This window comes from Corylus avellana, chromosome ca6 (genome assembly GCF_901000735.1).
Source record: "Corylus avellana chromosome ca6, CavTom2PMs-1.0".
NCBI lineage: Eukaryota > Viridiplantae > Streptophyta > Magnoliopsida > Fagales > Betulaceae > Corylus > Corylus avellana.
Window position 1 is genome coordinate 8,714,361 of NC_081546.1, and position 22,344 is coordinate 8,736,704.

Genomic DNA, 22,344 nt, shown 5'->3' on the forward strand with positions numbered 1-22,344 from the left:
GTTATAGTTTGTATGAACGGTTTAGACACAAAAGGCAGAGGCTATTATATTATTCAACTTATGTTAACCTAATACAAGCATCCTATTATATAGGATTAGGGAAATACCATAGAGACTAAAATACCCCCAAAACCCTAATGACTCAAACCCTAACTCTTCTAACACTCCCCTCAAGCTGGAGCATATACATCATATGAATCCAGCTTGGAATATACAAGCAAACGAAAAACAACTAGAAAACATATTCTAACAATATCAAAACTTTTGTCTGTTGGCTTCCAAAAATAAAGGAGTTTTACCAGAGTTGCCTCTATTATTTTCTTCTTTTTCTTATATCCATTTATACTAGTCTCGTTCTGATCAAATAGGTTGTACAATTCACCACTGCTCTTGGTTCGGGCAACTTGTGATTGTAGATAATGACTCTGAAGAGATATTAGGAAGTTTGGGTCTCTTCTATGTGAATGTGATGTAAATTCTAGAGTATAGTTTTTGTTTTTATTGGAGAAGCGAAGTGATCATTTAGTGGAAAATCTAAAGTGCCTCCTAGGAAGCTGCTATCATTTTATGTTTTGGGAAGTCTTTCGTGTTCTCTCAATTTAAAGCTACATTAGATTGTTGTCTGCAGATGAAAATTAAATTAGGAGTATAGATATTTCTTTTGAATTGAAGAGTTGCAATTATGGCTTTGAGGGAGGGAGAACTCAGTGTGTGCAGTCCCAAGATCCCTTCTAATGTGGCATTTTTTGTGTGTACAAAGGCCCTTGATAACATTTTAACAGTGTATACTGGATCATCCTATAGCAGGGAGATGTGCCATCCTAATAGAGGTACTTTGCACTAGGCGACCCCTGAGACAGTGGATCATCTCATTATTCATTGTCAGTTTGCGTCTGCCTTTTCACATGTATACCTGTCTCGGTTTATTATTGCTTAATCCTGCTGACCACTGGAGAACATTTCCTATTGTGGCAATCGAGGGCATGGAGCAACAAGAGGAGCAAGTAATGGGGTATGATCCTTGGAGCTGTTGTTGGGTGGATCTTTGGAGAATATTGACAATGTGGAATTGTTAGTGTACATGGTGACGAGGCGGATAACTCATATGTAGTATCTTGGTGTTCTGTGATGGATTTGTTTGCGGGGCTGGGTTTCCTATTATTTTTATCTGCTCCCTAAGCATACAGTGATATTCCCCTTCTATAGCTTGTATATATTACACATTTTGTGTAGTTTCTAATAAGATTTGATGATCTGTCCATGCAAAAAAAGAAAAAGAAAAAACTCTTTACTTATGTACATGTCATTTTTTTTTAATAAGTTTATCGATCTCATTATAAAGTGTTGAAGGGCACAACCCTAATACACATGATACTTACAAGATGATGCCATGGTGCTTGATTTGGTTTCATCTTTCATATCCCAGTTGATTATGTGGGGGACTTTGTAAAATGCAATTTTGTAACCATTAAACCACTTCCTTAGTCTCCAATTGCAAATCCAATTTTGGGTTGCTTTTTTATGTGCTGGTCCTTTTTATGATGATGCTATCTGGTGTTTGATTCTGCTGTGTTGTCCCATTGAATTTCTTGTATTACCTTCGGTTGGTTATATCTTTTTGGAAGCTTCATTTGATGAATATTGTGTGATTTAGTTCTTGATCCGACTCATGTTACTCTCTACAGTCAGCAAAGAGTGTTTGCAGTTCAAGTATTTGAGTTGCATAGACTGATAAAGGTATGGTGGTCTTCGACCCTGTTAAATAGCTTCTGCTGGTCTTAATATGCTTTGCATATTTATTTCATATTTGTTTAATTTGATTTACCTAAAAGGCATGTAGCTTAATTATTTATATTCAAACAGGTCCAACAACTGATTGCTGAATCACCGAATCTTTTGCTTGAAGATGGTACTTTTCTGGGCAAAGCTTCATTGACGGTTACTCCTGCAAAGAAACTTCCGCTCAAGTATGTTTTAAAACCGCCATCGCACATTGTTAAGGGCAAAGACAATTCCGAGAATCCAAACCATAAAATGGAATTTTCTGCAGAAAATGCGGTTGGGAAGACATGTCTTTCTTCTGTGAAAAATGGTAGTCAGCCGTCAAATTATGGGCCTTATCCAGGACACTTGCAGCCAGCAACTATGGCTACTGGTAATAATATGGGTCCTTGGTCTTTCCATCAGTCACCTGGGCATCAATGGTTAATTCCTGTAGTGTCTCCCTCTGAAGGACTTATATACAAGCCCTATCCTGGACCTGGGTATATGGGAACAGTTTGTGGAGGAGCTGGACCTTTCAGCCCAGCTCCCTTGACAGGTAACTTTATGAATCCAGCCTATGGGGTTCCAGCTTCTCCTCATCATCAAGGAATCGGGAATCTTCCTGGTACTACTCCACTCGGTCATTCTTACCTTCCTCTATATGGCATGCCTGTCATGAATCCAGCCATGTCAGGTTCAGTCGTTGAACAAGTGAGCCAATTTACTGGAACTGTTGCACATGATCAATCTCAGTTTTCCGGAGGTAGAACCAACTCTAACACGCCGCATCCAAGCTCATGCAATGTGCCAAACCAAAAACATGGAGCTATTTCACAAGTTGCAAAGTTTCAGGCATCCAAAGACAGTGAGTTGCAAGGAAGTACAGCAAGTAGTCCCTGTGAGAGATCGCGAGGTGTTGGGACAGGTTACTCTTCTGAGGGGAGAGATGCGCTTCCACTTTTTCCTAGGGATCCAGTCGTCCCAGAGGCAGCTTCTCAGCCTCGTGAAACCGCCGACCGACCAACACGTGTGATCAAAGTTGTGCCTCATAATCCTAGATCTGCAACTGAATCAGCAGCTCGAATTTTCCAATCTATACAAGAAGAGAGAAAGCAGCACGACTCGGTTTAGCTCATCATATACATCAATCACCTGCTGTTAAATGATCTTGGACTCAGCCAAGTTGGTGTCGGGTTTGGTCATTTCCTCTGTACTCTTTTGGTAATGGGCTTGCCCTTGTTTAATTATTGTGACCTATATATACAGTGTATTCATATGTCGATATGTTTCTGGAGGATCACCACCGTTGATGAATATATGTTGTCTCTTTCAATTTTTGGTGTTGGATCGACTTTTGGGGAGAGGTGGCATTGCTCAAGTGAAGAGGAGGATTGGTTTTCACCTATGAACTCGATAGTTATCAAAAATAGGAGGAGAAACTTATGTAACAAGAATGCTCCTTTTTTTTTTTCTTTTTTTTTTTCATTTCTATGTTGAATATTTTTGGCAAGAGGGGGGCATTACTGTTTGAATGGGTGGATTATTTCATGACCCAATGATTTTCTTCAGGGTTATTGTCCAGTGTGCATGTGTATTTGCATTTCTCATAAAGTCAAAACTCAGATTCTTCATTATAAAAATTATCAAACCCAAATTCTTGTTTGTCTAGAGGTCTAAACTCAGGTAGTATTGGACAATTTCCCAATAGAATAACAAACAAACTATAAAGTATTAAGGGATATAATAAACTTAATGTCTTTAATTAAAAATGAAATTATTCTCTCACAATTTACAAAAAAAAATGGAAAAAAATATATATTCATCCCCTCGGAACACTCTTTTTGCAAATATACCACTAATCTACCATTTGTGATAATTGACCTCTTCAAACTACTATTTTGTTATAAAAGAGCCATCAATTAACGGTTGGCATTAAAGGGCATATTTTGGACTTTAAAATGAACATGACCTAGAAGCGCATATTTTGGACTTAAAATGCCCAAATTGCCATAAATCAACTACACCCGTAAATTACCATTTTGTGACATGGCCTCCTTAAATTCAACTCCTCCGTTTAATGTTGATTTTTTTCCCCCTAATTTTTTTTTTTTTGACATGTCCACACAAAGCAAAGGGGAGGGGGGATTCGAACTAATGATCTCTGCTTCATGAGGCGTGGTTCACAGCCAATTGAGCTACCCTTAAAGAAAATAGATGGGAAAATACCATACATGACTTAAAGTGCATATATTTAACTTGAAACGACCAATCTATCCCAGTTTTCGAGGAGAAAAAAAAATAACAATTTAAGAGAGAGAGAGAGAGAGAGAGGCGGGCAAAAATCTTTTATTAGGGTGGCTAAACACTCTCTTAAAGTTGAGTGGGTGACCAACCAACCCTTGAAAACTTTTAAGGATGGGCGACAATCCTTTGAACATTGAGGAGGTGGGCAATTGGCCCTTAAGGCTTTTGAGAATAGCCAAATCAAAGTTGTAGATGGTTCAACCACCCCAAAGAGCTTGTTGAGCGGCGAACTCCTTATTTTGGGATGACTGCATACCCCTTCAATCCCTATATGACTCTAAGGATTGGTTGACAAGAGGGCAGTTCAACAATCACCAAACACAATGATTTGTTGCTTTACAAACTCTTGAGGGTTTGAAGCACCCCTTAGACTTGAAGTGGTGTTCGATTACCCTTAAAAGCCTTCAAGGGGTGGTCGACTACCCCTTAATCTCTCATCTCTATTTCTTTCTTAAAAACAAAATAATAATTGTTTAATTTCTACTCCAAAAATCGTGATAATTTAGACATTTCAAGTGTATAACATGTACATGTAAATCATTTATATCATTTTCCATTTATTTTAACATCAACATATAATAGAGGCTCCAAATCACAATAAAGTGGTGGTTTAAGGGGGGTAAATTGTCATAAATCTTAGTTTAGAGGTGTCTTTGCAAATAGCAATTTTAAGGTAATTTGGATATTTCAAGTTCAAAATATGCAAGTATGGGTCATTTTCTATTGAGTATGCTACATATCACACACACACTTCACTCGACTGGCACACATCAACCCATGAATCAACTCTTGTTAATAAATAAATAAATAAAAAGTCAAGGGCTAATGGACACATCATTTGAGGAATGTGATAGGATGAGGGTGTAATTACTCTTTTCCATCCATTTAAGCGTGCAGCTAATGGAGGACTTTCTGAAACAAAATCGTACTTCTTTTTTCTTTTTCTTTTTTTAATTCTTTTTTAATAATAATGCTTATTCTTTATTTATTTCATAAGAATAGAGCATGTTCCCAAAAGCCAACTTAATAGATTTTGAGGCCTTAGATGACAAACTTAAATATGAATTTTTTTTAATTAAATAATTTTAATTTTGAGACTTTTTTTTTTTTTTTTTTTTTTACTTTTACCCTTATTTATTTATTTTCCAAATGACTTGCAAAATTCATTTTTTTGTCGGTAGATATTTAATTTCAACAAATGTGATATTTTGTGTTGAGCTACATATATTTAAGCGGGGGTCATTAGTTCAAGTCATTGTTTCCACTCTTGTGCGGACATGTTAAAAAAAAAACATATAATTTTTTTTTTTATGTAGAATTTAATTTGCAAAAACGAAATTTACTTTATTCTAAAAATTATTTAATGAATGAACTTCACCAATATATTGGTTTTAAGTTCAGATGAAACTATAGTTTAGTAACTGCTTTAGGAGTGCAATTAATGTAACTTTTCAATTTTCTATTTCCTTTCCTTTAAAGTCTTAATATCTTGGAATTTAATTTTTTGTATTTATGTTGACCGTAATTGGGGTCTTAATTAAAGAGCACTTACTAACCTTTTTGTTATAATATTATTATTTTTACATAATTGAGGCCTTAATTAAAGACAATTGACTAGCTTTTTATCATAATTGAGGCTCTAATTATTATTTTTTTATAAAAGGAAAATTAATTATAACGATGAGGCTTTACTTTTATTGGGGACCTTAGGCAATTGCCTAATTTGCCTAAGCATTGAACCGGCACTGCATGTTACTCTAACAAAACAATATCATGTTTCTAAGGAATAGCTCAATTGACAGTGAACCACGTCTTATGAAGCAGAGGTCACTAGTTTGAATCTCCCCTCTCCATTCCCTTGTGTGGATATGTCAAAACAAAAATATATCATATATACAATAAGAAATTTATTCTATTCAAATTTGATATATGCTTTGTTCAACTCTTTGAATACCACCATCTCAATCAGTTTTTAGATCTGCAACATATTTTGATAAATCATGTCTCTCGCCGCTGCCAAGTCGATCATGCTTAAAAACGAGTTAAATGTCGCAAGTTTTATCTGATTTGCAAAATGACAGAAATTTCCTTTAAATCAGTTCGAAATAAATTTATTTCAGCCTACTTTAATAGGTGACATTACATATTTCTTTTAATATTTTTAAGAGTAATTTATTGTCATTCTACTAACCTAGGAACCTAAACATTAGTTTATGAGAGGTTGAATGACACTTGCTACTTATTCTTAAAGTAGGTTGAAGAAATTTTTTTTCAAATTAGTTTAAAGGAAATTTGTGTCTTTAACAAAATGGTGTCGGTTTGAAAGAGAGAAATATATTTTTCAATAAAAGAAATTATTGTTTTACGCACCGATAAATACTTTTTTATTTTTAAAACAAAAATACACAATTTTCTCAAAATCATTATCAAATAATTCAAATCATTAAATAATTTTCACCCCTCTATGACGTCAAAACAGTTTTCCAAAAAAAAAAAAAAAAAAAATTCAACAACCTTTATCCATTTTTAAATTTCAGAATTTGAAAATTTTTCGGTATAAAAACCGAAACTTAGAGACCAAGACTTGGATCTACTTGGATGGTCCGATCAGATGGCCTCTTCTCCTCCTCTGCATCAGACAAAGATTCCTCTGCCCTTGGACCCAGGTTTACTCCTGTGTTTTTTGTAAAATAAAATCCTCAGTCGGATTAAATTTTCTTATTTCCTGTGTTTCACTGATTTTTTTTTTTTTGATAAGTTCACTGAATAATTTTATCGGCGTATAATGTTGCTGTAACTGCGTGCTTTTTACAATTTGATCCGATTTATATTATTGTTTTTGTTGTTTGGAATTGCAATTTTCCTGTTACGCTCTGTTTGGACGGTGAGAAAATGTGGAAATGGAAAAAGCGTGAAATATTACGGGGTTGGATCGTGGACAATTTCTCTTCTTGCAACCTCGAGAAGTTAAACCTTTTATCTAATTGTACACGATAGGACCATCTGGATGAACTGGGACGGGTTTTCCAGTCGCAGGAAAGCAGATGGATATTTTATTTGCTTTATTTTCCCTCATTTTCAAGGCAAACTAACGGGGGATCAGCGATCGGTTTTTGTATAATTTTGTTGGTAGATAATTTGATATTTCATGTGGCTTTTGCTAGTCATATCTCTGTTAAATCTAAGTTTATGCTCCAGAAATCACTCGTTAACTTAATTTTCCTGTTTGTTTACTTAGCTTATATATATCCACAAATTTCAGTAATTCTGTTGATTTTGCTCTTTGTTTATTATTTTTTCCATTGCATTTCCCCACTTAATTCTCGCATAACATTTGAGTCCACAGCTCATATTGTAATGTTGAAGTTAATTAGTGTCTGAAAATATTTGTGAAGCGGGACCATAAGCAAGCTGAATTAAAGAATTCTTTCTTTTTAGAGCATATATCTCACTTGCATGAATTGATGCCGTTTGCTTAACACCCCTCCCCCCCCTCCCGCACTTAGGCTGAGACAGATCCCAACTGGTGAAGAATTCCATTAGTGATACTGAAGTTTTCTTATGATTGAATTAAGTTCTTTGGATTTATTAGGTGACAAGCCCCTGGATCATGAAGCCCACTTAACATTGGTTCCTATCCATATTGTCACTCATGCATCTCAACTTCCCACTGAATTTTTGGAGCCATCGGTTGAAAGTAAATTAGTGATTGGCTTTGATTGTGAGGGTGTTGACCTATGTCGCCATGGAACTCTCTGTGTCATGCAGGTAAACTTAATTCCATTTAATACAGATGTTAGTATCCTATACTGCATATCAAATTATGTGTTTTATATATTTCATTCACACTAAAATTGCTACTACAATGAATAATAAGACAGATAGGCATAAATGGTGGTAAGGTTGTCTTTTGGTTTATTTAAATAGTTTTCTTTAAATCAAGTTATGATCATGCTTTACTTATATGAGATAACACATGCACGAACACTCACAGATGCACCCCTCACACGGTGTTGTCTGCTTAAATGAATAAGCTGAATCTCTGCCTTTTTTATATACAAGTGTTGAAAGTGAGGCAGAGAGTAGTGTGAAAGATAACTGTGGTAAGCTGCCTGATATACATATATAAACTTCATTAGAATTGGTGACAGTTAAGACCTAAAAGATCTGTTGTTCATTGGTCTTTTATTTTCGAAGATTCTATAGGCTTAATGTTATTTTACATTATAATCCATTTTGAATTGGAAACATTTCCTGTTAGTCTCTGTAGAAAGCTACCTTTTTCTTTGCTTTAGTTGCATTTATTTACTTCCTAAAGTGGCCATTCTTGTCTCACTTCCTGATTCTTTCTTGTATTTCTCTTTTAAAAAAAAAAAAAAAACTAGCAAAAGATTATCCTACTCATTTGTTTCCTGATTTAGGGCTTTTCTTGTGAATTATTTTAAACATCCCTGTTGATCTCTTCAACTAGTATATGTTGATTTTATGTTTATTAATTATAAGAAGCTTTATTTTTATGTCAGCTTGCATTTCCAGATGCTATATATCTGGTTGACGCCATTCAGGGTGGAGAGATGCTTATGAGTGCCTGTAAGCCTGCACTTGAGTCTAGTTACATCACAAAAGTTGTTCACGATTGCAAACGAGATAGTGAGGTCTTTGATTCATCTGTTTACTTCTGCATCTCAGCATGTCTCAACTCCCTTATGACATTTTACTTCCATTCTTGAATTTAATCTTATTTTGTAGGCACTGTATTTTCAATTTGGCATCAAGTTGAACAATGTTGTGGATACCCAGGTGAATGTCTTTTGTTACTTCCAAAGCTCATAAGTGAATTGTTTATATTTTCTTATAGTCTTTTATATGCAGTATGTTTTTACGTAATATTCAGACAATCTCCAAGTTCTTTTCCATCTTTATTTGGGTGGTGGGGAGGGGTTGAGTTCCATGTGTTGGGTTAGGCATTGTTTAATTCATGGGATTGACTGAGTTGAACCATCTAAAATACTTCGTCATTTGAGCAATCTTACTGAGTAGCCTTTGTATCTGCTCTGCTTTCTCCTTTGCCATACTATTATGCTGGAAAATTATGTAGCCTTCATGTGGTCTTATACTTAAATTTGATTTTTTATTATGAAAACGCTACTCTAGCTTTGGCTTGAATATCAGCAATATTGTAACACCACACCCTAATGACACATAATATTGTTTGCTTTTGGCTCACCCGAACCAGACTTTCTAGGAGGTCACCCATCCTGGTACTACTCTCGTAGAAAGACGCTCAACTACGGAGTTCTGATGGGATCATGACCATCACGGTTAAAATGCATTGTTGTCATAAAGGGTGCAAGTATATATATAAGCATATTCACATCCCCACCCAGACGATGTGGGATGCCACAAATATGGTATGGTGTGGTTTAGCAGCCATGTTGAAGTTCAAGATTTGAGACTATCAATATGTTGGTTTAATATGACAAAGATACGTTTTTGTTTCTTGTTTTTGCCTTTTGTGTTTGACTTGATCCCCCTATCCAATGTGGCTTGCTTTGGTAGGCTGAATCCTACAGAGTAAACGCTTTTAACGAGGGTTGACCTAACAATGCAGTTTTGTTGACCTCTAAAATTTTGAAGATATGACTAACTGATGTAAGCGTGTATTTTTACCCCTTAAACAAAACAGTGTGGAAATAATCCATATTGAAGTAGCATTTCCTCCCTGTTTTTCAATAAATAAATGTTAATTTATAGGTGCTCATGCACTATAAAGTAATTTGGTATTGGCCTTTTCCTCTTTTTTTATTTTTTCGTTTTTTGTTTTCGGTTTTCAGATTGCTTATTCGTTGATAGAGGAGCAAGAAGGACGAACAAGATCCCCAGATGACTACATATCATTTGTTGGCCTCCTTGCAGATCCACGTTATTGTGGTATTATACATGTCGTGGTATCCATTTGGATTTCTGTATTTTTTGGGCATTAAGCATTCTGTCTTTTGCTAAATTCTTCTGGACGAAATTATTTGTGGAAGTTTCTTATGACTTATTCTGTTCAACTCTCCTTTTTGAACTATGACCTCCAAGCCTTTGGGGTGGTAATGTAGTTGGGTGGCGCACTATGGTTTAGGCTAATTATGTACTTGAACGTCTTCCATGGTACAATTCTTATTAATGAGGCAAGTATATTTATTAAACCTCAATATACTTAAAAATAAGTAATTTTCTATTCTTATAATTAAAGTCTTAAGGAAATTTTGGAGACATTATAAATTTTTTTTTTTTGATAATTTTTTTTTACTTATAAATTATTAAGTACTACAACTTTTAATTACATAATGTGGAACAAAGTTGGTTACTCAAAAAATTTATTAATTATTAGGGTAATTAAATTACAAAATATTAATTAGAAGAGGCCTAATTGTAGTGGATTTTTCTAGTTCAAATTTCATTGTTTTGCAGGATTCTAATTTTCAATAAAGAAAACAAAAAATGTCAATTAGATGATTCATGTGTCATTTTTCTCCTGGTCTTTCTCTAAGTTCCTCTACTCCTTGTAATACCTCCCTTCTACAATGGTATATTTTGTTCATTTGTATTTTAAATTATTTTTCCCTCCTATGAGAAAGTGATGGTGAAAATGCTGTTTTGTTCCTTCAGTACCTTTTTATAAGTACTTATATTTATGTATTTAGTACATTGATATGGTGTGCGATGATTTGGTGCCCTACGATTAAAAGAGGTGAGCATAGGGGTAACTTACATGTTAAGATGGTCAAATCTCACTAGGAATTGACTAGACAAGTCTGAGTACCTGATTTCCCTCAAATCTTCTGTGCATCCTAGATATAATCATGTTCTCATGCTTGCTGCTGAATCTAGACTATTCCTTTAATTTGCATCCTCTCTATTGCTTTGATTTTCACTTTCACTGTTGGAATGTAGGTATATCTTATCTTGAGAAGGAAGAAGTTCGTGTCCTTCTCCGACAGGTTAGTTTTAAACATCTTATCATAGTTGTGGAAAGACCTCTCTTTGTGGCTATGTTTTAGTTTAGATTTTTTTCAATGTTTTTTATTATTCTAAGAATTGTTTATTGAATAATTGATTAAATACAAAAAAGAATTGGTGCAAAATTTATTTTTGTTAAAAACATATAGATTTCAATTTTTTTATCTCCATTTTTAGAAGTACCACTATTTGAAGTATAATCAAGCCATGATTTAAATCGATTTTTGGTCAAAGTGGCTTCAAAATGTCAAACTCATGTTGGTTAAGTTTAAAATAATAAAAATTAATTAAATCATATTAGTGAAAATCATCTCAAACATGCATTATAGGCATGATTCTGATTTTACAAAACTAGTTAATATATGTGCTTTCTTATTAGTAGCCAACATGATGTGCAGAAATTATAGTATGCTATAATACTTTTTATCAATCATTTGATGTTGTAGCCAGACAAAAGTATTTGAACAATCACTTTATAGTGACTGCACACGTAGGCATTGCTGACAGACATGTGGTTCTGGGCCCCCCACACACAAAAAAGAGGGGGAACAAGACAGATTTAGTCTTATAGTTTTTAATTTTTCTGTGTTCTTTTATGCGTATTTTCTGGAGATGGATTAAGAGAATTCAGTGGATAAGCTTGTTGTTTGCTTTGCAGAAATATTCATATTGCAGTGTCTTCTAATGAATGTCCTGTTGAATGATATTTATCTTGTCATTTGCAGGATCCAAAGTTTTGGACTTACAGACCATTATCAGAATTAATGGTCCGTGCAGCTGCAGATGATGTCCGCTTTCTTCTCTACATCTATCATAAGATGATGGAGAAATTGAATCAAAGATCCTTATGGTATCTTGCAGTTCGTGGTGCTCTGTATTGCCAATGTTTTTGCATCAATGATAATGATTCTGCTGATTGGCCATCTCTTCCTCCCATTCCAGGTCTTTATAATTGGATACATATATGTTATATATCAAATGTTGTGTTTAGATCTTTCTAAACCCCAATGGTAGCTCAATTGGTTAAGGATCACGCCTCATGAAACTAAAGCTACTAATTCAAATCTCCCCTTCCCCCTCCCTTAGGGCCTACTACTTAAAAAATAAAAAATTATCTTTCTTGACTTAGGATTCATTTTCTCCCATCATTGACTTTAGATTCAAATAGTGTAATGTCACAGATATTCTTCTTAGGCTTCAATATGAGATAGAACAACTCAATACAATGATACGTGCATGTGAGCACAAGTTTCAAGAAATGATGAGTTTTTATATGCTTAAAGCTACTACTTCAAAGGGTAAACATACATAATTCCAGTGTTGAGTCAAATAGGGAAATATGGTATGAACCCTAGTAATGACTTAGCAAAACTAGCCGTTAATGCTAAAGATCCTGTTGGGAATCTGCCACCAAGTAATATTGCACTTCAACAATTAATCCTATTTGTGCTATTATGTGTTCTGGCCATAATTAACAACTAAAAAGTTTGGGATGGGAAATTTAGTTGTTAGCTTTCTAAATCAACTTATAATATACGCGGGCTACCAATTGTGGCTGTAATAGAAGTGACTGCTATGCAACTGAAATTAATACTAATCGATTTCTGATCTATCTTCATAGATAATGTTGTAATCGAGGGCAATGCTCCTGAGGAAGAAATCCTTTCAGTTCTTGATGTTCCCCCAGGAAAGATGGGGCGTGTTATTGGGAGAAAAGGAGCTGTCATTTTGTCAATAAAGGAATCTTGCAAGTATATATTTCTCTCCATCTCTTCCCCCCTTCCAGTTGTGAAGTTTTGTTTTCCTTGTCCTTCACATCAAATGAACATTTTGCAGTGCAGAAATTCTCATGGGAGGTGCCAAGGGCCCGCCTGACAAGGTTAGTCATTTTCTCATAGTACGCATCATTGTGCCTGGCCTTTTTTTTTTTTTTTTTGAAATTCATTGTTAAGCTATTCGATGGTCTGGAACAACATGATTGCTAGCATCTTTGTTATTGACTCAGTTCAGGATTTCCCTGTTTCTTTTGGGAAAGAGAGGTGTTAATGCACAAAATTGACCATGAACATCCTCCTTATTATGTTGTGGGTTTTCATGTATAGGTATTTATCATAGGACCAGTGAAGCAGGTGAGGAAAGCGGAAGCTATGTTAAGGGGAAGAATGCTGGACATGTAATAACAAACCTATGTTGTGCTTCTCTTAAAACTTCTTGTCTACAATAAAAATGAGAGATTCTGGGAATTAATTTCACTGCCTTTGTAAGTGTTTTGGGTTTTTCTTGGGGAGCAGGAGCAGGGTCTATTTTGCTGCGTAGGTCTGAGAAATATGCTTGTTTACTCAGTTGAGGAGCTGCTGCATGTAAAACTCACGGAAACACAAATAGATGCATTGTTCGCCCGAATGCGATCCTATAACCATAAAAAAAAAAAAAAAAAAAAAAAAAAAAAAAAAAAAAAAAAAAAAAAAAAAAAAAAAAAAAAAAAATTAAAATTAAAATTAAAAATTAAAAATTAAAAATTTTTAAAAATATCAACATTTTGGACCATTTTTATTGAAACAGTTCCAGGTTGCCAGGAGTTCGCGGAGTGTGCCGGATCCTTGAGGTCTGGTTCTGATTCGGAGCAATAAAGCAACTAATGTGAGAACTTGTTCGATGCTTGGATTGATTTAACACCAGCTTGAGCAAGCTCGCACGCACAATTATTTGAGGTATTTCCAGGCTTCCAGCCTTTTTTCTTTCTTCTTAATGTTGGGACACGAAGGATAACATTACTCTCTTTATTGGAAGGACTGACGTTGTTATAGGTCGCGCACAATACTGATACACTTATTATAAGGACCAATCCATATATATATAAGTAAAATAACAACAGAACCTTGAGCAGTTAATGACATTTAAATACTTAAAAAGAGACTGATTTTATTCGTAGCGCAATAAGATAGAACTGAACTGACAATTTTTTATGACCTGTGAACCTACCATAATAAGTAATACATTTAATTAAATGTTTAATTAAATAGGTAAGATTATGATTGACCTATATATCTTATATGCATACTTCGCATGACTCGAACCCGACACGTGACACAAAGACTGGCAATTTTTGGTACGACTTGCAAACTTGATATAAACTCAATACAAAGCAAACGAGATTAAATTTGAAGAGTTTAATCTGTTTAGTTAAATACGTCAAGTTAAAGTTGCACTCACTTCTTTACGCTCATATATGATTTTTAAAATCATAATTGAATTAAAATTTAATAAAAATTAATCCCAAATTTAATAACGGTTTTAAAAACCACTACTACGAGTGTAAATAAGTGAGTGTAAGGAAGTGAGCATGTGTGGCATTACTCATATAGTTTTTTAACTCGTACATTGACACAATCCAAACTCGTCAAGTGAACACAAATTGACACCCCAACAATAAAGTTAGCATGTTCATCCTTCCAGTCTCCTCCCCTCCCAGAAAATTGAACCCAAACAGATTCCCTTATCAAGTCAATTTGTTACTTCCTGTGAGAACTGATTATCAAACCAATAACTCGTACGAATTATAAATGGGAGTAGGTCTGTTACAAAAGACAAAGGCACCAGACTCGTACTTTACAAGGAAGCTATGACACGTTCCAGTATACATATATCCAGTCATGGCTACCACATTCTCAAATCATAATATTGCTTAACGTATATAGAAACAAACTGAGCACATCAAAATGCTCAAAGATTTTCAATATGCTCGCCAATTACGCAAAAGAATATTGAAAGAAAAAAAAAGGATAAAGAGCAGAAATGAGAAAAGAAAAAAAAAAATTACTTCTGGAAGCCACCGTATTGGTATTGTTCACCACTAAGGTTTGAGAAGATGTCATTTCCAGCCATTGGCTGTGAAGATGAGAACCCGGATCTACCAAGACCGGATCCAGCACCCATTGCTCTCCCCATGTAGTATGTTGGGGCCCTTGGGGGTCCCTTCTCTTTTTCCTCTAATCCATCACTCAATCCACCCACAATGCCAACTTCTGCAAGGGATACCTTCTTGGCTGCAAGTAGATTCAAATGAAAAGGCAATTAGGAGAGGCACGGGCACCCCAATTAATTAATACATGGCTGATACTACTAGTGCACACAAGTTGTGTAGAACTCCATCACATAATCGGCACAAATATTGTCAATTGAGTGGTAGGATCATATTATAGGGGTATTTATAGGGTATTTTGTCTTATTAAAAAACTTGTAGGGTCATATATGTCTTTTTGCTGGCCTTAGGGAGACATTGACAATTTCTTGGTAGTTTTTTTTTTTTTTTTTTGGGGGGGGGTGTGGGGGTATGAGGACAATATTCCAATTGTAAGTTTGAAAAATGCATTGTCAATTGAATGGTAGTTTGAGAAAGGTATGTGGACTTTTCGCCTTTTTTTTTTTTTTTTTAAATGATAACATATCAAGTTTATTAATAAATCATTCTTCAGATCTTAATACTCAAAAAATCAATTGTTCCACACAAGTTCATATCAGAATGCATGCAGCAAATCAAACATGCCAAGGGAAGGTAATTTGCTAGTCAAGATGAAGATAGATATACGTACGGGCAGATATATTAAGGTCAATCAGTCCACGGCTTAGTGAATCTGCCCAAATTCCCGACTTCACTTGGAAACTATCCTTCTTGGGTGGAGCCTTCGAGTCTGCTGAAGATTTTTCACTCAAATTGATATGGCTTCCGTCATTGCCATCATTCTGTGCGGGTTCTGAAGATACTGAATCAGAATGGGAACTGAATGCACCAAATAAATCAGATCCATCAAAACTGTTAAGCGGAACAGCAGCAAAGGGATCAAAAATGTTAGCGTCTGCCGGTGCAGAGTTCGGAGCTTTTGCTTCTGGCTGCACAACTGGATCGGGGATGGCAAAAAGATCCACTGTAGAAGAAGCTGAAGAAGAAATGGCAGGTTGGGAAGCAAATAGATCGACCTTAGTCTGCACAAATGGTACTAACAAAAGTTTGTTACTACAGAAGAAAAGGGGTCTTTAGCACCTAAAGGAGAAAAAAGTATACCTTTTAATCTTTCCTAAGGATACTTAAGCGCTTATAGGATTCATTAAATGACAACTAAAATAGTTTTCCACATGCTTGTGTGAACATTCTTTTAATTTAGGATAGATCAAATTTAATAACCTGTAGCAGTGGTTGATTTCAATTTATTATTCCCTCTCCTTTTAGCATCAAGGGCTCTGCTGGAGTTTCCAAAGACTGGCTACTATATGTCGTATAAAAGCAAACAGTCACCCATAAGTCGTATAAGAAATTTTAGTTACATTTTCATGATCATTTTACCCTTATATTATAGAGGATGCCATTTTTATCCTTCTATTAATTGATTGAAGATATACCTATATTTACTTGGCCTTAGTTGATAGGTAAAAGGGAGGGAAAAAATTCAAACAACAGAAAAATAAGGACAAAATTCTAAAAATAAAATCACTAAAAAAAAGTCATAAGAGTGAGACGAATGCCTCCAGCTACTTTTTCTAACTGCAGGTTGGTGGAGGAGGTTATATCACCACTCTTTTGAAACTTGAGAATAGATTATTGGATGGAGAAAATTTTCAAGGGGTGAAGCGAAACCAGAACCGAGCTATCATGAGTACAAAATAATCATATTTTATATTATTATAACTCTAGAACTCCAAGCAATATTATACAATAAACACAAGAGTGCAAATACACATTTGAAATAAATACTGGTTCTAGATTAATCCATTTGGCTAAAACAATGTATGGCACTATAGGACTTTCACCACATGGGATTATTATAAAAGTTACCATGGTAATTTAAGGTTACAATGAATTGTTTTCTAGCAAAAACGCCTTTAATTAGCTCCCAAGCACCCCAACAAGGACAACAGTTTCCAATTACAAAAAGTTTACACTGCTCGAGGAAGTAAATGACCATTTCAAAATATTGAGAAACTAGTTTAAGATTACACTTCATGTCTCAAGTGTAATGGTAAATGAAACCAATCATAACATTCGAGCCTTTTTATTTTTCATGCTTTTCCTGGTCTCTAGCTCATCAGCTGGTAGAGCAGAGGACTGAAAATCCTCAAGTGATATCAAGATTCATTCCAAATAATTATTCTCACCATAGTAGTACAATAGAAACACCAAAAATTTCAAAAGTACACAAGACTGCAAAATAGAACTGTACTTCTTATAATTGAGATGTAAGAGTATCTGACCTGGGTTTCGGACCCTGGTCCCTTTTCTGCTTGGGGTGATGCTGATACAAAAGTTGCGTCAGCAAAAAGATCAACTTCTGATGAACTGTTATTCATAACAGGTTTTTCTGTGGGAACAGATGTTGGAGCATCCAAGAGGTCACCAACCAAACTTTCTCCAAACAGGTCCACCTGGTCAGAGCTTCCAGCAGCAACCTCTGTCAAAAAGGATTATTAACACAAAAAGGGCAGTACTTCAGCAATCAAAATCATTAGCATATCTAACTGACATATCAGCATAAGCTGCTCTGAGTCGGTGATGAGTGCCTCATTTGGTGAGTTATTGGGGGGGGGGGGGGGAAGAATAACATAAAAAGACACTTGATGTGCGGATTAGACACAGGCAACAAATAGATGCCAAATACATGCAAACATGTGGAGCATGAGACTCCTTTATTTTTTTGATAACAAGAAATCCTTCCAAGGTAGGGGCATTTCATGTACCCACCCTTGTAAGGTAAACCTCGGACTCGTGTAAAGCACTCCCTTCACATGCTAGCCCCAAGGAATTATTTGCACCCAAGGAGATTCGAACCTTAGACTTGATGGAAATGCCACCAAGACCAAGGCCCTTACCACTTTGAGCCAACCCCTTGAGGTTAACCATGAGACTCCTTTATTACTTATGAAAAATTAACAATTGCACCACAGGCAAAATCATCTCAGGATACTTACTATTATTGGAAGTTCCACGCGGATCAAAATCATCAATGTCATCCTCATAATTATTTGGAGGGGCACTCAAACTTTGAGAGGAAATTGAACTGTACTTATCTGAGTCATATAATTTAGTTGATGACTTTGATGCACTAGTTGAAATATTGTTCCCATCCTTGCTGCAAGACAGAATCTAAAATCAGCAAAATACAAAAGAGTTCAACAATTAGAGATGCAAAAGCGTCAGTTTTTGCGGGTGAAAGCATGACGGAGGCAGAGAGTGGTAACATTGGTAATTAATAACCATGTTTCATGCAGTTTTCTGAGTCATAAAAATTAGCAGGTCAGTCCTATTGGAAATATTAAAGTCCATAACCATCTTGATATTTGCATGCACACAGGTAAAACTTTTAAAAACTAAGAACAATCTAGATCAGACACATGTGAACACACATAATATGATTCAATATATTTTTCCAAACTCTCACTGCAAGCATAATATCCGCAAACAGCAATGCGCCAGTGCCAGTTCATCAGTAACCATAATACTAAGAAGATCAGAGAAAATGGCAAGTATCCAAAGTGAACAACACGAATCTCTATTTGAATGAACTGAAACCAATAGAAAGGTATAACAGAAGATGACAAAAGATATGAAGCCCATGACCACCAAATATGTCCTTAAAAAGCTTATCCAACTATATGATAGCATAGTCCAATTTGGAATATACATGTAAAACTCTTATTAATTTGGCAACAAATCAGGAGAAGACGTAAACCCCTTACCTGCCATTGCGTGTAGAGCCCTTCTTCAATGCATTCCCCTTATTCTCGCTTGTAACCTTGGAGCGTGATTTTCCAAAAGTATCCTTCTCATACTTATCTTCTCCATATTTATCCCTGTCACTATAACTATCCTTGAATCTATCACCATCTCTTGCACCACCTCCACTCTGGTAGCTGCTACTACTATATGAGGTTGAACCTGACTTGTATGTTATTCCAGATGAAGAAAGTCCAAAGTACCTAAAAGTAGCGATATTCACACAGTTCATTCACTGGAAAAAACCCAAAACAGAATTCCTAAAAGCCCACGTTAACCATATCATTTGAATTATTGAAGCATTGCTTACTTCTCACGGTTTGCAGCTGCTTTATTCCTAGCTTCTTGTATTTTATCCTTGTCATTCAAAAGGGCCACAATGTTTTCCACTTTCTTCCTCACATTTATACCCATATCCTTCCCATTTGGCTCAACATATTCAAAACTTGAGAGCGACTTTACGAACACAAAACCAAATAGAATGTGAGAAAACATTCAACGTCATTTTTGACACTGTAGAGTATTGCATGGACAAATATACAGAATCTTAGAGTCCTTACAGAGATTTGGAAAGTATGTTCTATAATTTCATCAACTGCACGTTCAGATCCATGTGCGACCAAATACTCGATGACGGCCAATGACTGATATATAAGCGATTTCAGGTGTTGATGGCATGAAAGAAGGCCCATTAAGCCACCAAGGTTCAGAGAACAGGTAAGTCAGATTATACTTACAATTTATACTTACCAAGAATGAAAAGTGTGGTAATAAATGTGGTAATACTAGAAATCTTACCTTATAGACATGGCGCCATTCCTTTCCAGTCTCGGTTAATCTTGTCCACAGAACATTCATAACCATCTGACATTCAGTACTGAAAGATATCAAAAGTAATAAGGTAAGCTTAAGTGAAGCATGGCATCTTTCTTTCATAGATTAGTACAAGTAATAGATATGTAAAATTAGAATACATACACAAGTTCAAACTTACAATTTTTTAGTGGCCTGTGCAATCTCCGCTAATGCAGTGCCATGAGGACCCCAAGGTTCATTATCCGTTGCATCAAGTACCTGCATTAATAAAGGTTTAAGAGTAATTTAAGCAACAAAAAAAAATCCTAAATCAAATTACATAAAAATAAGTCTAATAAACACGCATATTACTACTAATTACAATTTAATCATTCGCCATGAAAGTGCAAACCAAGCAACCAGCTATGAGTAAAAAAATGAAACAAAAACATAAACAATTGGCAGCATGATCTCAAAAGAGAAAGAATGAACCATAAATTGCAATACATAGAATTCTTGTATTAAGCATGAAATACAGACCAACTAGAATCAATAAAAGTAGAATATTCTGGCCTACTAAGACTGGCACCTGGAGAAAAACATCTACACTAATGATCAGTGAAAATCAACGCTAGCTTGAAGGTTTGAAAGTAATTTAAGCAACAACAAAAGAAAATCCTAAATCAATTACTAATAAACACACATATTACTAATTACAATTTAATCATTCGCCATGAAAGTACAAACCAATCAATCAGCTATGAGTAAAAAAATGAAACATAAACATAAACAATCAGCAGCATGATCCCAAAAGCCAAAGAATAGTCCATAAATTGCAAAACATAGAATTATTGTAAGCATTCAATACAGACCAACTAGAATCAGTGGAATATTCTGGCCTATTAAGACAGTGGCACCTGGAGAAAAACATCTACACTAATTATCAGTGAACATCAACGCCAGCTTAGAATCAACTCCAGAAATCAAAAGATCTAATCAGCTTTCCCTACTTCTGCTAACTTCAACTTCGCGTCGAATATTATACATACGAAAATGACATCTTATATTTCACGAAGAAGAAGAAGAAGAAGAAGTTGTAATATCATTTAAACTCAAATATGAAAGTTGGCATGAAATGGAAATTGTAGCGACAAAATGAATAAAACAATTCGCAACAAAAATAAATGCTAGTAGAAAAATCGAAATTCTTTGCAGGAAAAAAAACAATTGTACCTTCTGTTCCATCTCGGGAACCTTCAGGACCTTCAGATTCACCTCCCTCTTTCTGGTCCCAAACAGAAAGAAAACAATGAGATTCTGATTTTAAAGCTCATCAGAATGGAAAAATACAGTTAGATTTAACAAAAACAAATCGAATTGAGAAAATCGCAACGGCGAGGGTTGGGAGGTTTCTCACATTTCTCGAACCGTTTGATCAATGACCTTCATGAAATCCATGACGGATGGATCTGCAAAATTGTGGTTAACACCAGGAGAAAACGAAAATTGTCAAGTGTAGATCTGGAGGAGTTGAGGTGTTTTAAAGTGTAGGAATGTTTATATGGAATTTAATTTTATTTGAGTATTGAAATAGCAAAGAGATCAGAGAACGAGAATGGTCTCATAGAAAAGGAATGAAATTACCTTATCAGATCTTGTTCGGTCGCGGAGGATGGACGTAAAGCGCTCGCTTTGTTGTGGTTTTGATCCAAGTGACACAGGTAAAACTGTAATAACGACAGCGCGGCTCCTCGTGCTTTGCTCAATTTGTTAATGCATTTTAGTGGTTTTTTTTTTAAAAAAAAAAAAAGAAATGCTTGGTTGCATTACAAAGTCAACTTTTGGTCATTTTAATTCTAAGTGATATAGTCTATTTTAATTTCTTATTGTTTAAAATTTATTAATTTTAAAGTGATAAAAATTAAAAAATAAAAAGGGGGTCGTTGGCCACCCTATAGGGAGTGTCCTGTCACCCGAGTTGAGCCTTGGGGATGAATCGGCCACTCTCAAGGCGCAAAAAGAAAAAAAATAATAATAATAATAAATTTGGCCAGTTTGGCCTTTAAGAGTGGCTGAACCACCCCAAAAAAGCTATGAAATGGGCAAAAGCGGCCAATGAGGGTTGGAAGCCACCCCCATGCCCTTTGCCATGGCCCATTTTAATTTTAATGCAGGTGATTAACATAATGTATATGTGAACGTCAAACACACACATAAAACGTATAGATATATTTTATTATTGGATTTTCAAATCACAAAGTAATTGACCTTTTTTTTTTTTTTCAAAGGAATTGAGAAATAACATACGTCAATTGATGTAAAATAAATGTAACTTCATTTTTATTTTGTTACACTTACGTTATACCGGTAACAATTAGGGGTAAAAAGACAGTTAGAACTGCCTCTGCTAGCTATTTAGGCAGTTAGTAAAATTTACTAACCACTTCCGCTAACCGCCTAGCGATAGTGATTAATAAATCTAATAACCGCTAATCACTTTTTAAAAATAAAAAATAAAAAACAAAAAAACCAAAACGATGTTGTTTCAATGGTAATGCGATAATATCATACTACATACAATATCGTTTCTAAATTTTTATACATTTTTATATATATTTTAAAATTTTGGTTAATAAACTTTTTAGTACCTAAGTTTTCACTTTTTTTTTTTTTATTGTTTTCCCACCTAGGGTTCAGATCGTATCATA

At 35.1% G+C, this 22,344-nt stretch overlaps 3 protein-coding genes across 5 annotated transcripts; 2 read left to right on the top strand and 1 right to left on the bottom strand.

Annotated features, from left to right (window-relative positions):
* Positions 1-682: 682 nt before the first annotated feature.
* LOC132185131 (protein EARLY FLOWERING 3-like) lies at positions 683-3,097 on the top strand. The gene is made up of 3 exons (XM_059598944.1): positions 683-830; positions 1,640-1,737; positions 1,864-3,097. Exons 1-3 carry the CDS (start codon positions 683-685, stop codon positions 2,893-2,895), a joined length of 1,278 nt encoding a protein of 425 aa, XP_059454927.1. The 3' UTR covers positions 2,896-3,097.
* A 3,526-nt stretch (positions 3,098-6,623) lies between these two features.
* LOC132185039 (uncharacterized) lies at positions 6,624-13,328 on the top strand. Its single transcript, XM_059598856.1, has 10 exons — positions 6,624-6,734; positions 7,661-7,836; positions 8,592-8,723; positions 8,818-8,868; positions 9,903-9,999; positions 11,011-11,057; positions 11,802-12,018; positions 12,698-12,827; positions 12,913-12,955; positions 13,179-13,328. Exons 1-10 carry the CDS (start codon positions 6,680-6,682, stop codon positions 13,251-13,253), a joined length of 1,023 nt encoding a protein of 340 aa, XP_059454839.1. The 5' UTR covers positions 6,624-6,679; the 3' UTR covers positions 13,254-13,328.
* A 1,280-nt stretch (positions 13,329-14,608) lies between these two features.
* On the bottom strand, positions 14,609-21,372 carry LOC132184349 (clathrin interactor EPSIN 1). Of its 3 annotated transcripts, XM_059597950.1 has the most exons (12): positions 21,281-21,372; positions 21,054-21,105; positions 20,870-20,921; positions 19,836-19,915; positions 19,640-19,718; positions 19,402-19,485; positions 19,152-19,297; positions 18,805-19,044; positions 18,037-18,197; positions 17,323-17,519; positions 15,669-16,059; positions 14,609-15,122 (listed from the first exon to the last, which is right to left on the bottom strand). In XM_059597950.1, the coding sequence occupies exons 2-12, from the start codon at positions 21,092-21,094 to the stop codon at positions 14,893-14,895; spliced, it is 1,701 nt and encodes a 566-aa protein (XP_059453933.1). In that variant the 5' UTR covers positions 21,095-21,105; positions 21,281-21,372; the 3' UTR covers positions 14,609-14,892. The 3 variants fall into 3 exon arrangements, with proteins under 3 accessions (XP_059453933.1, XP_059453932.1, XP_059453934.1); XM_059597949.1 differs by lacking the exon at positions 21,281-21,372 and having other exon boundaries at positions 21,054-21,242; XM_059597951.1 differs by lacking the exons at positions 20,870-20,921; positions 21,054-21,105; positions 21,281-21,372 and having other exon boundaries at positions 19,640-19,705; positions 19,836-19,886.
* Positions 21,373-22,344: the final 972 nt, after the last annotated feature.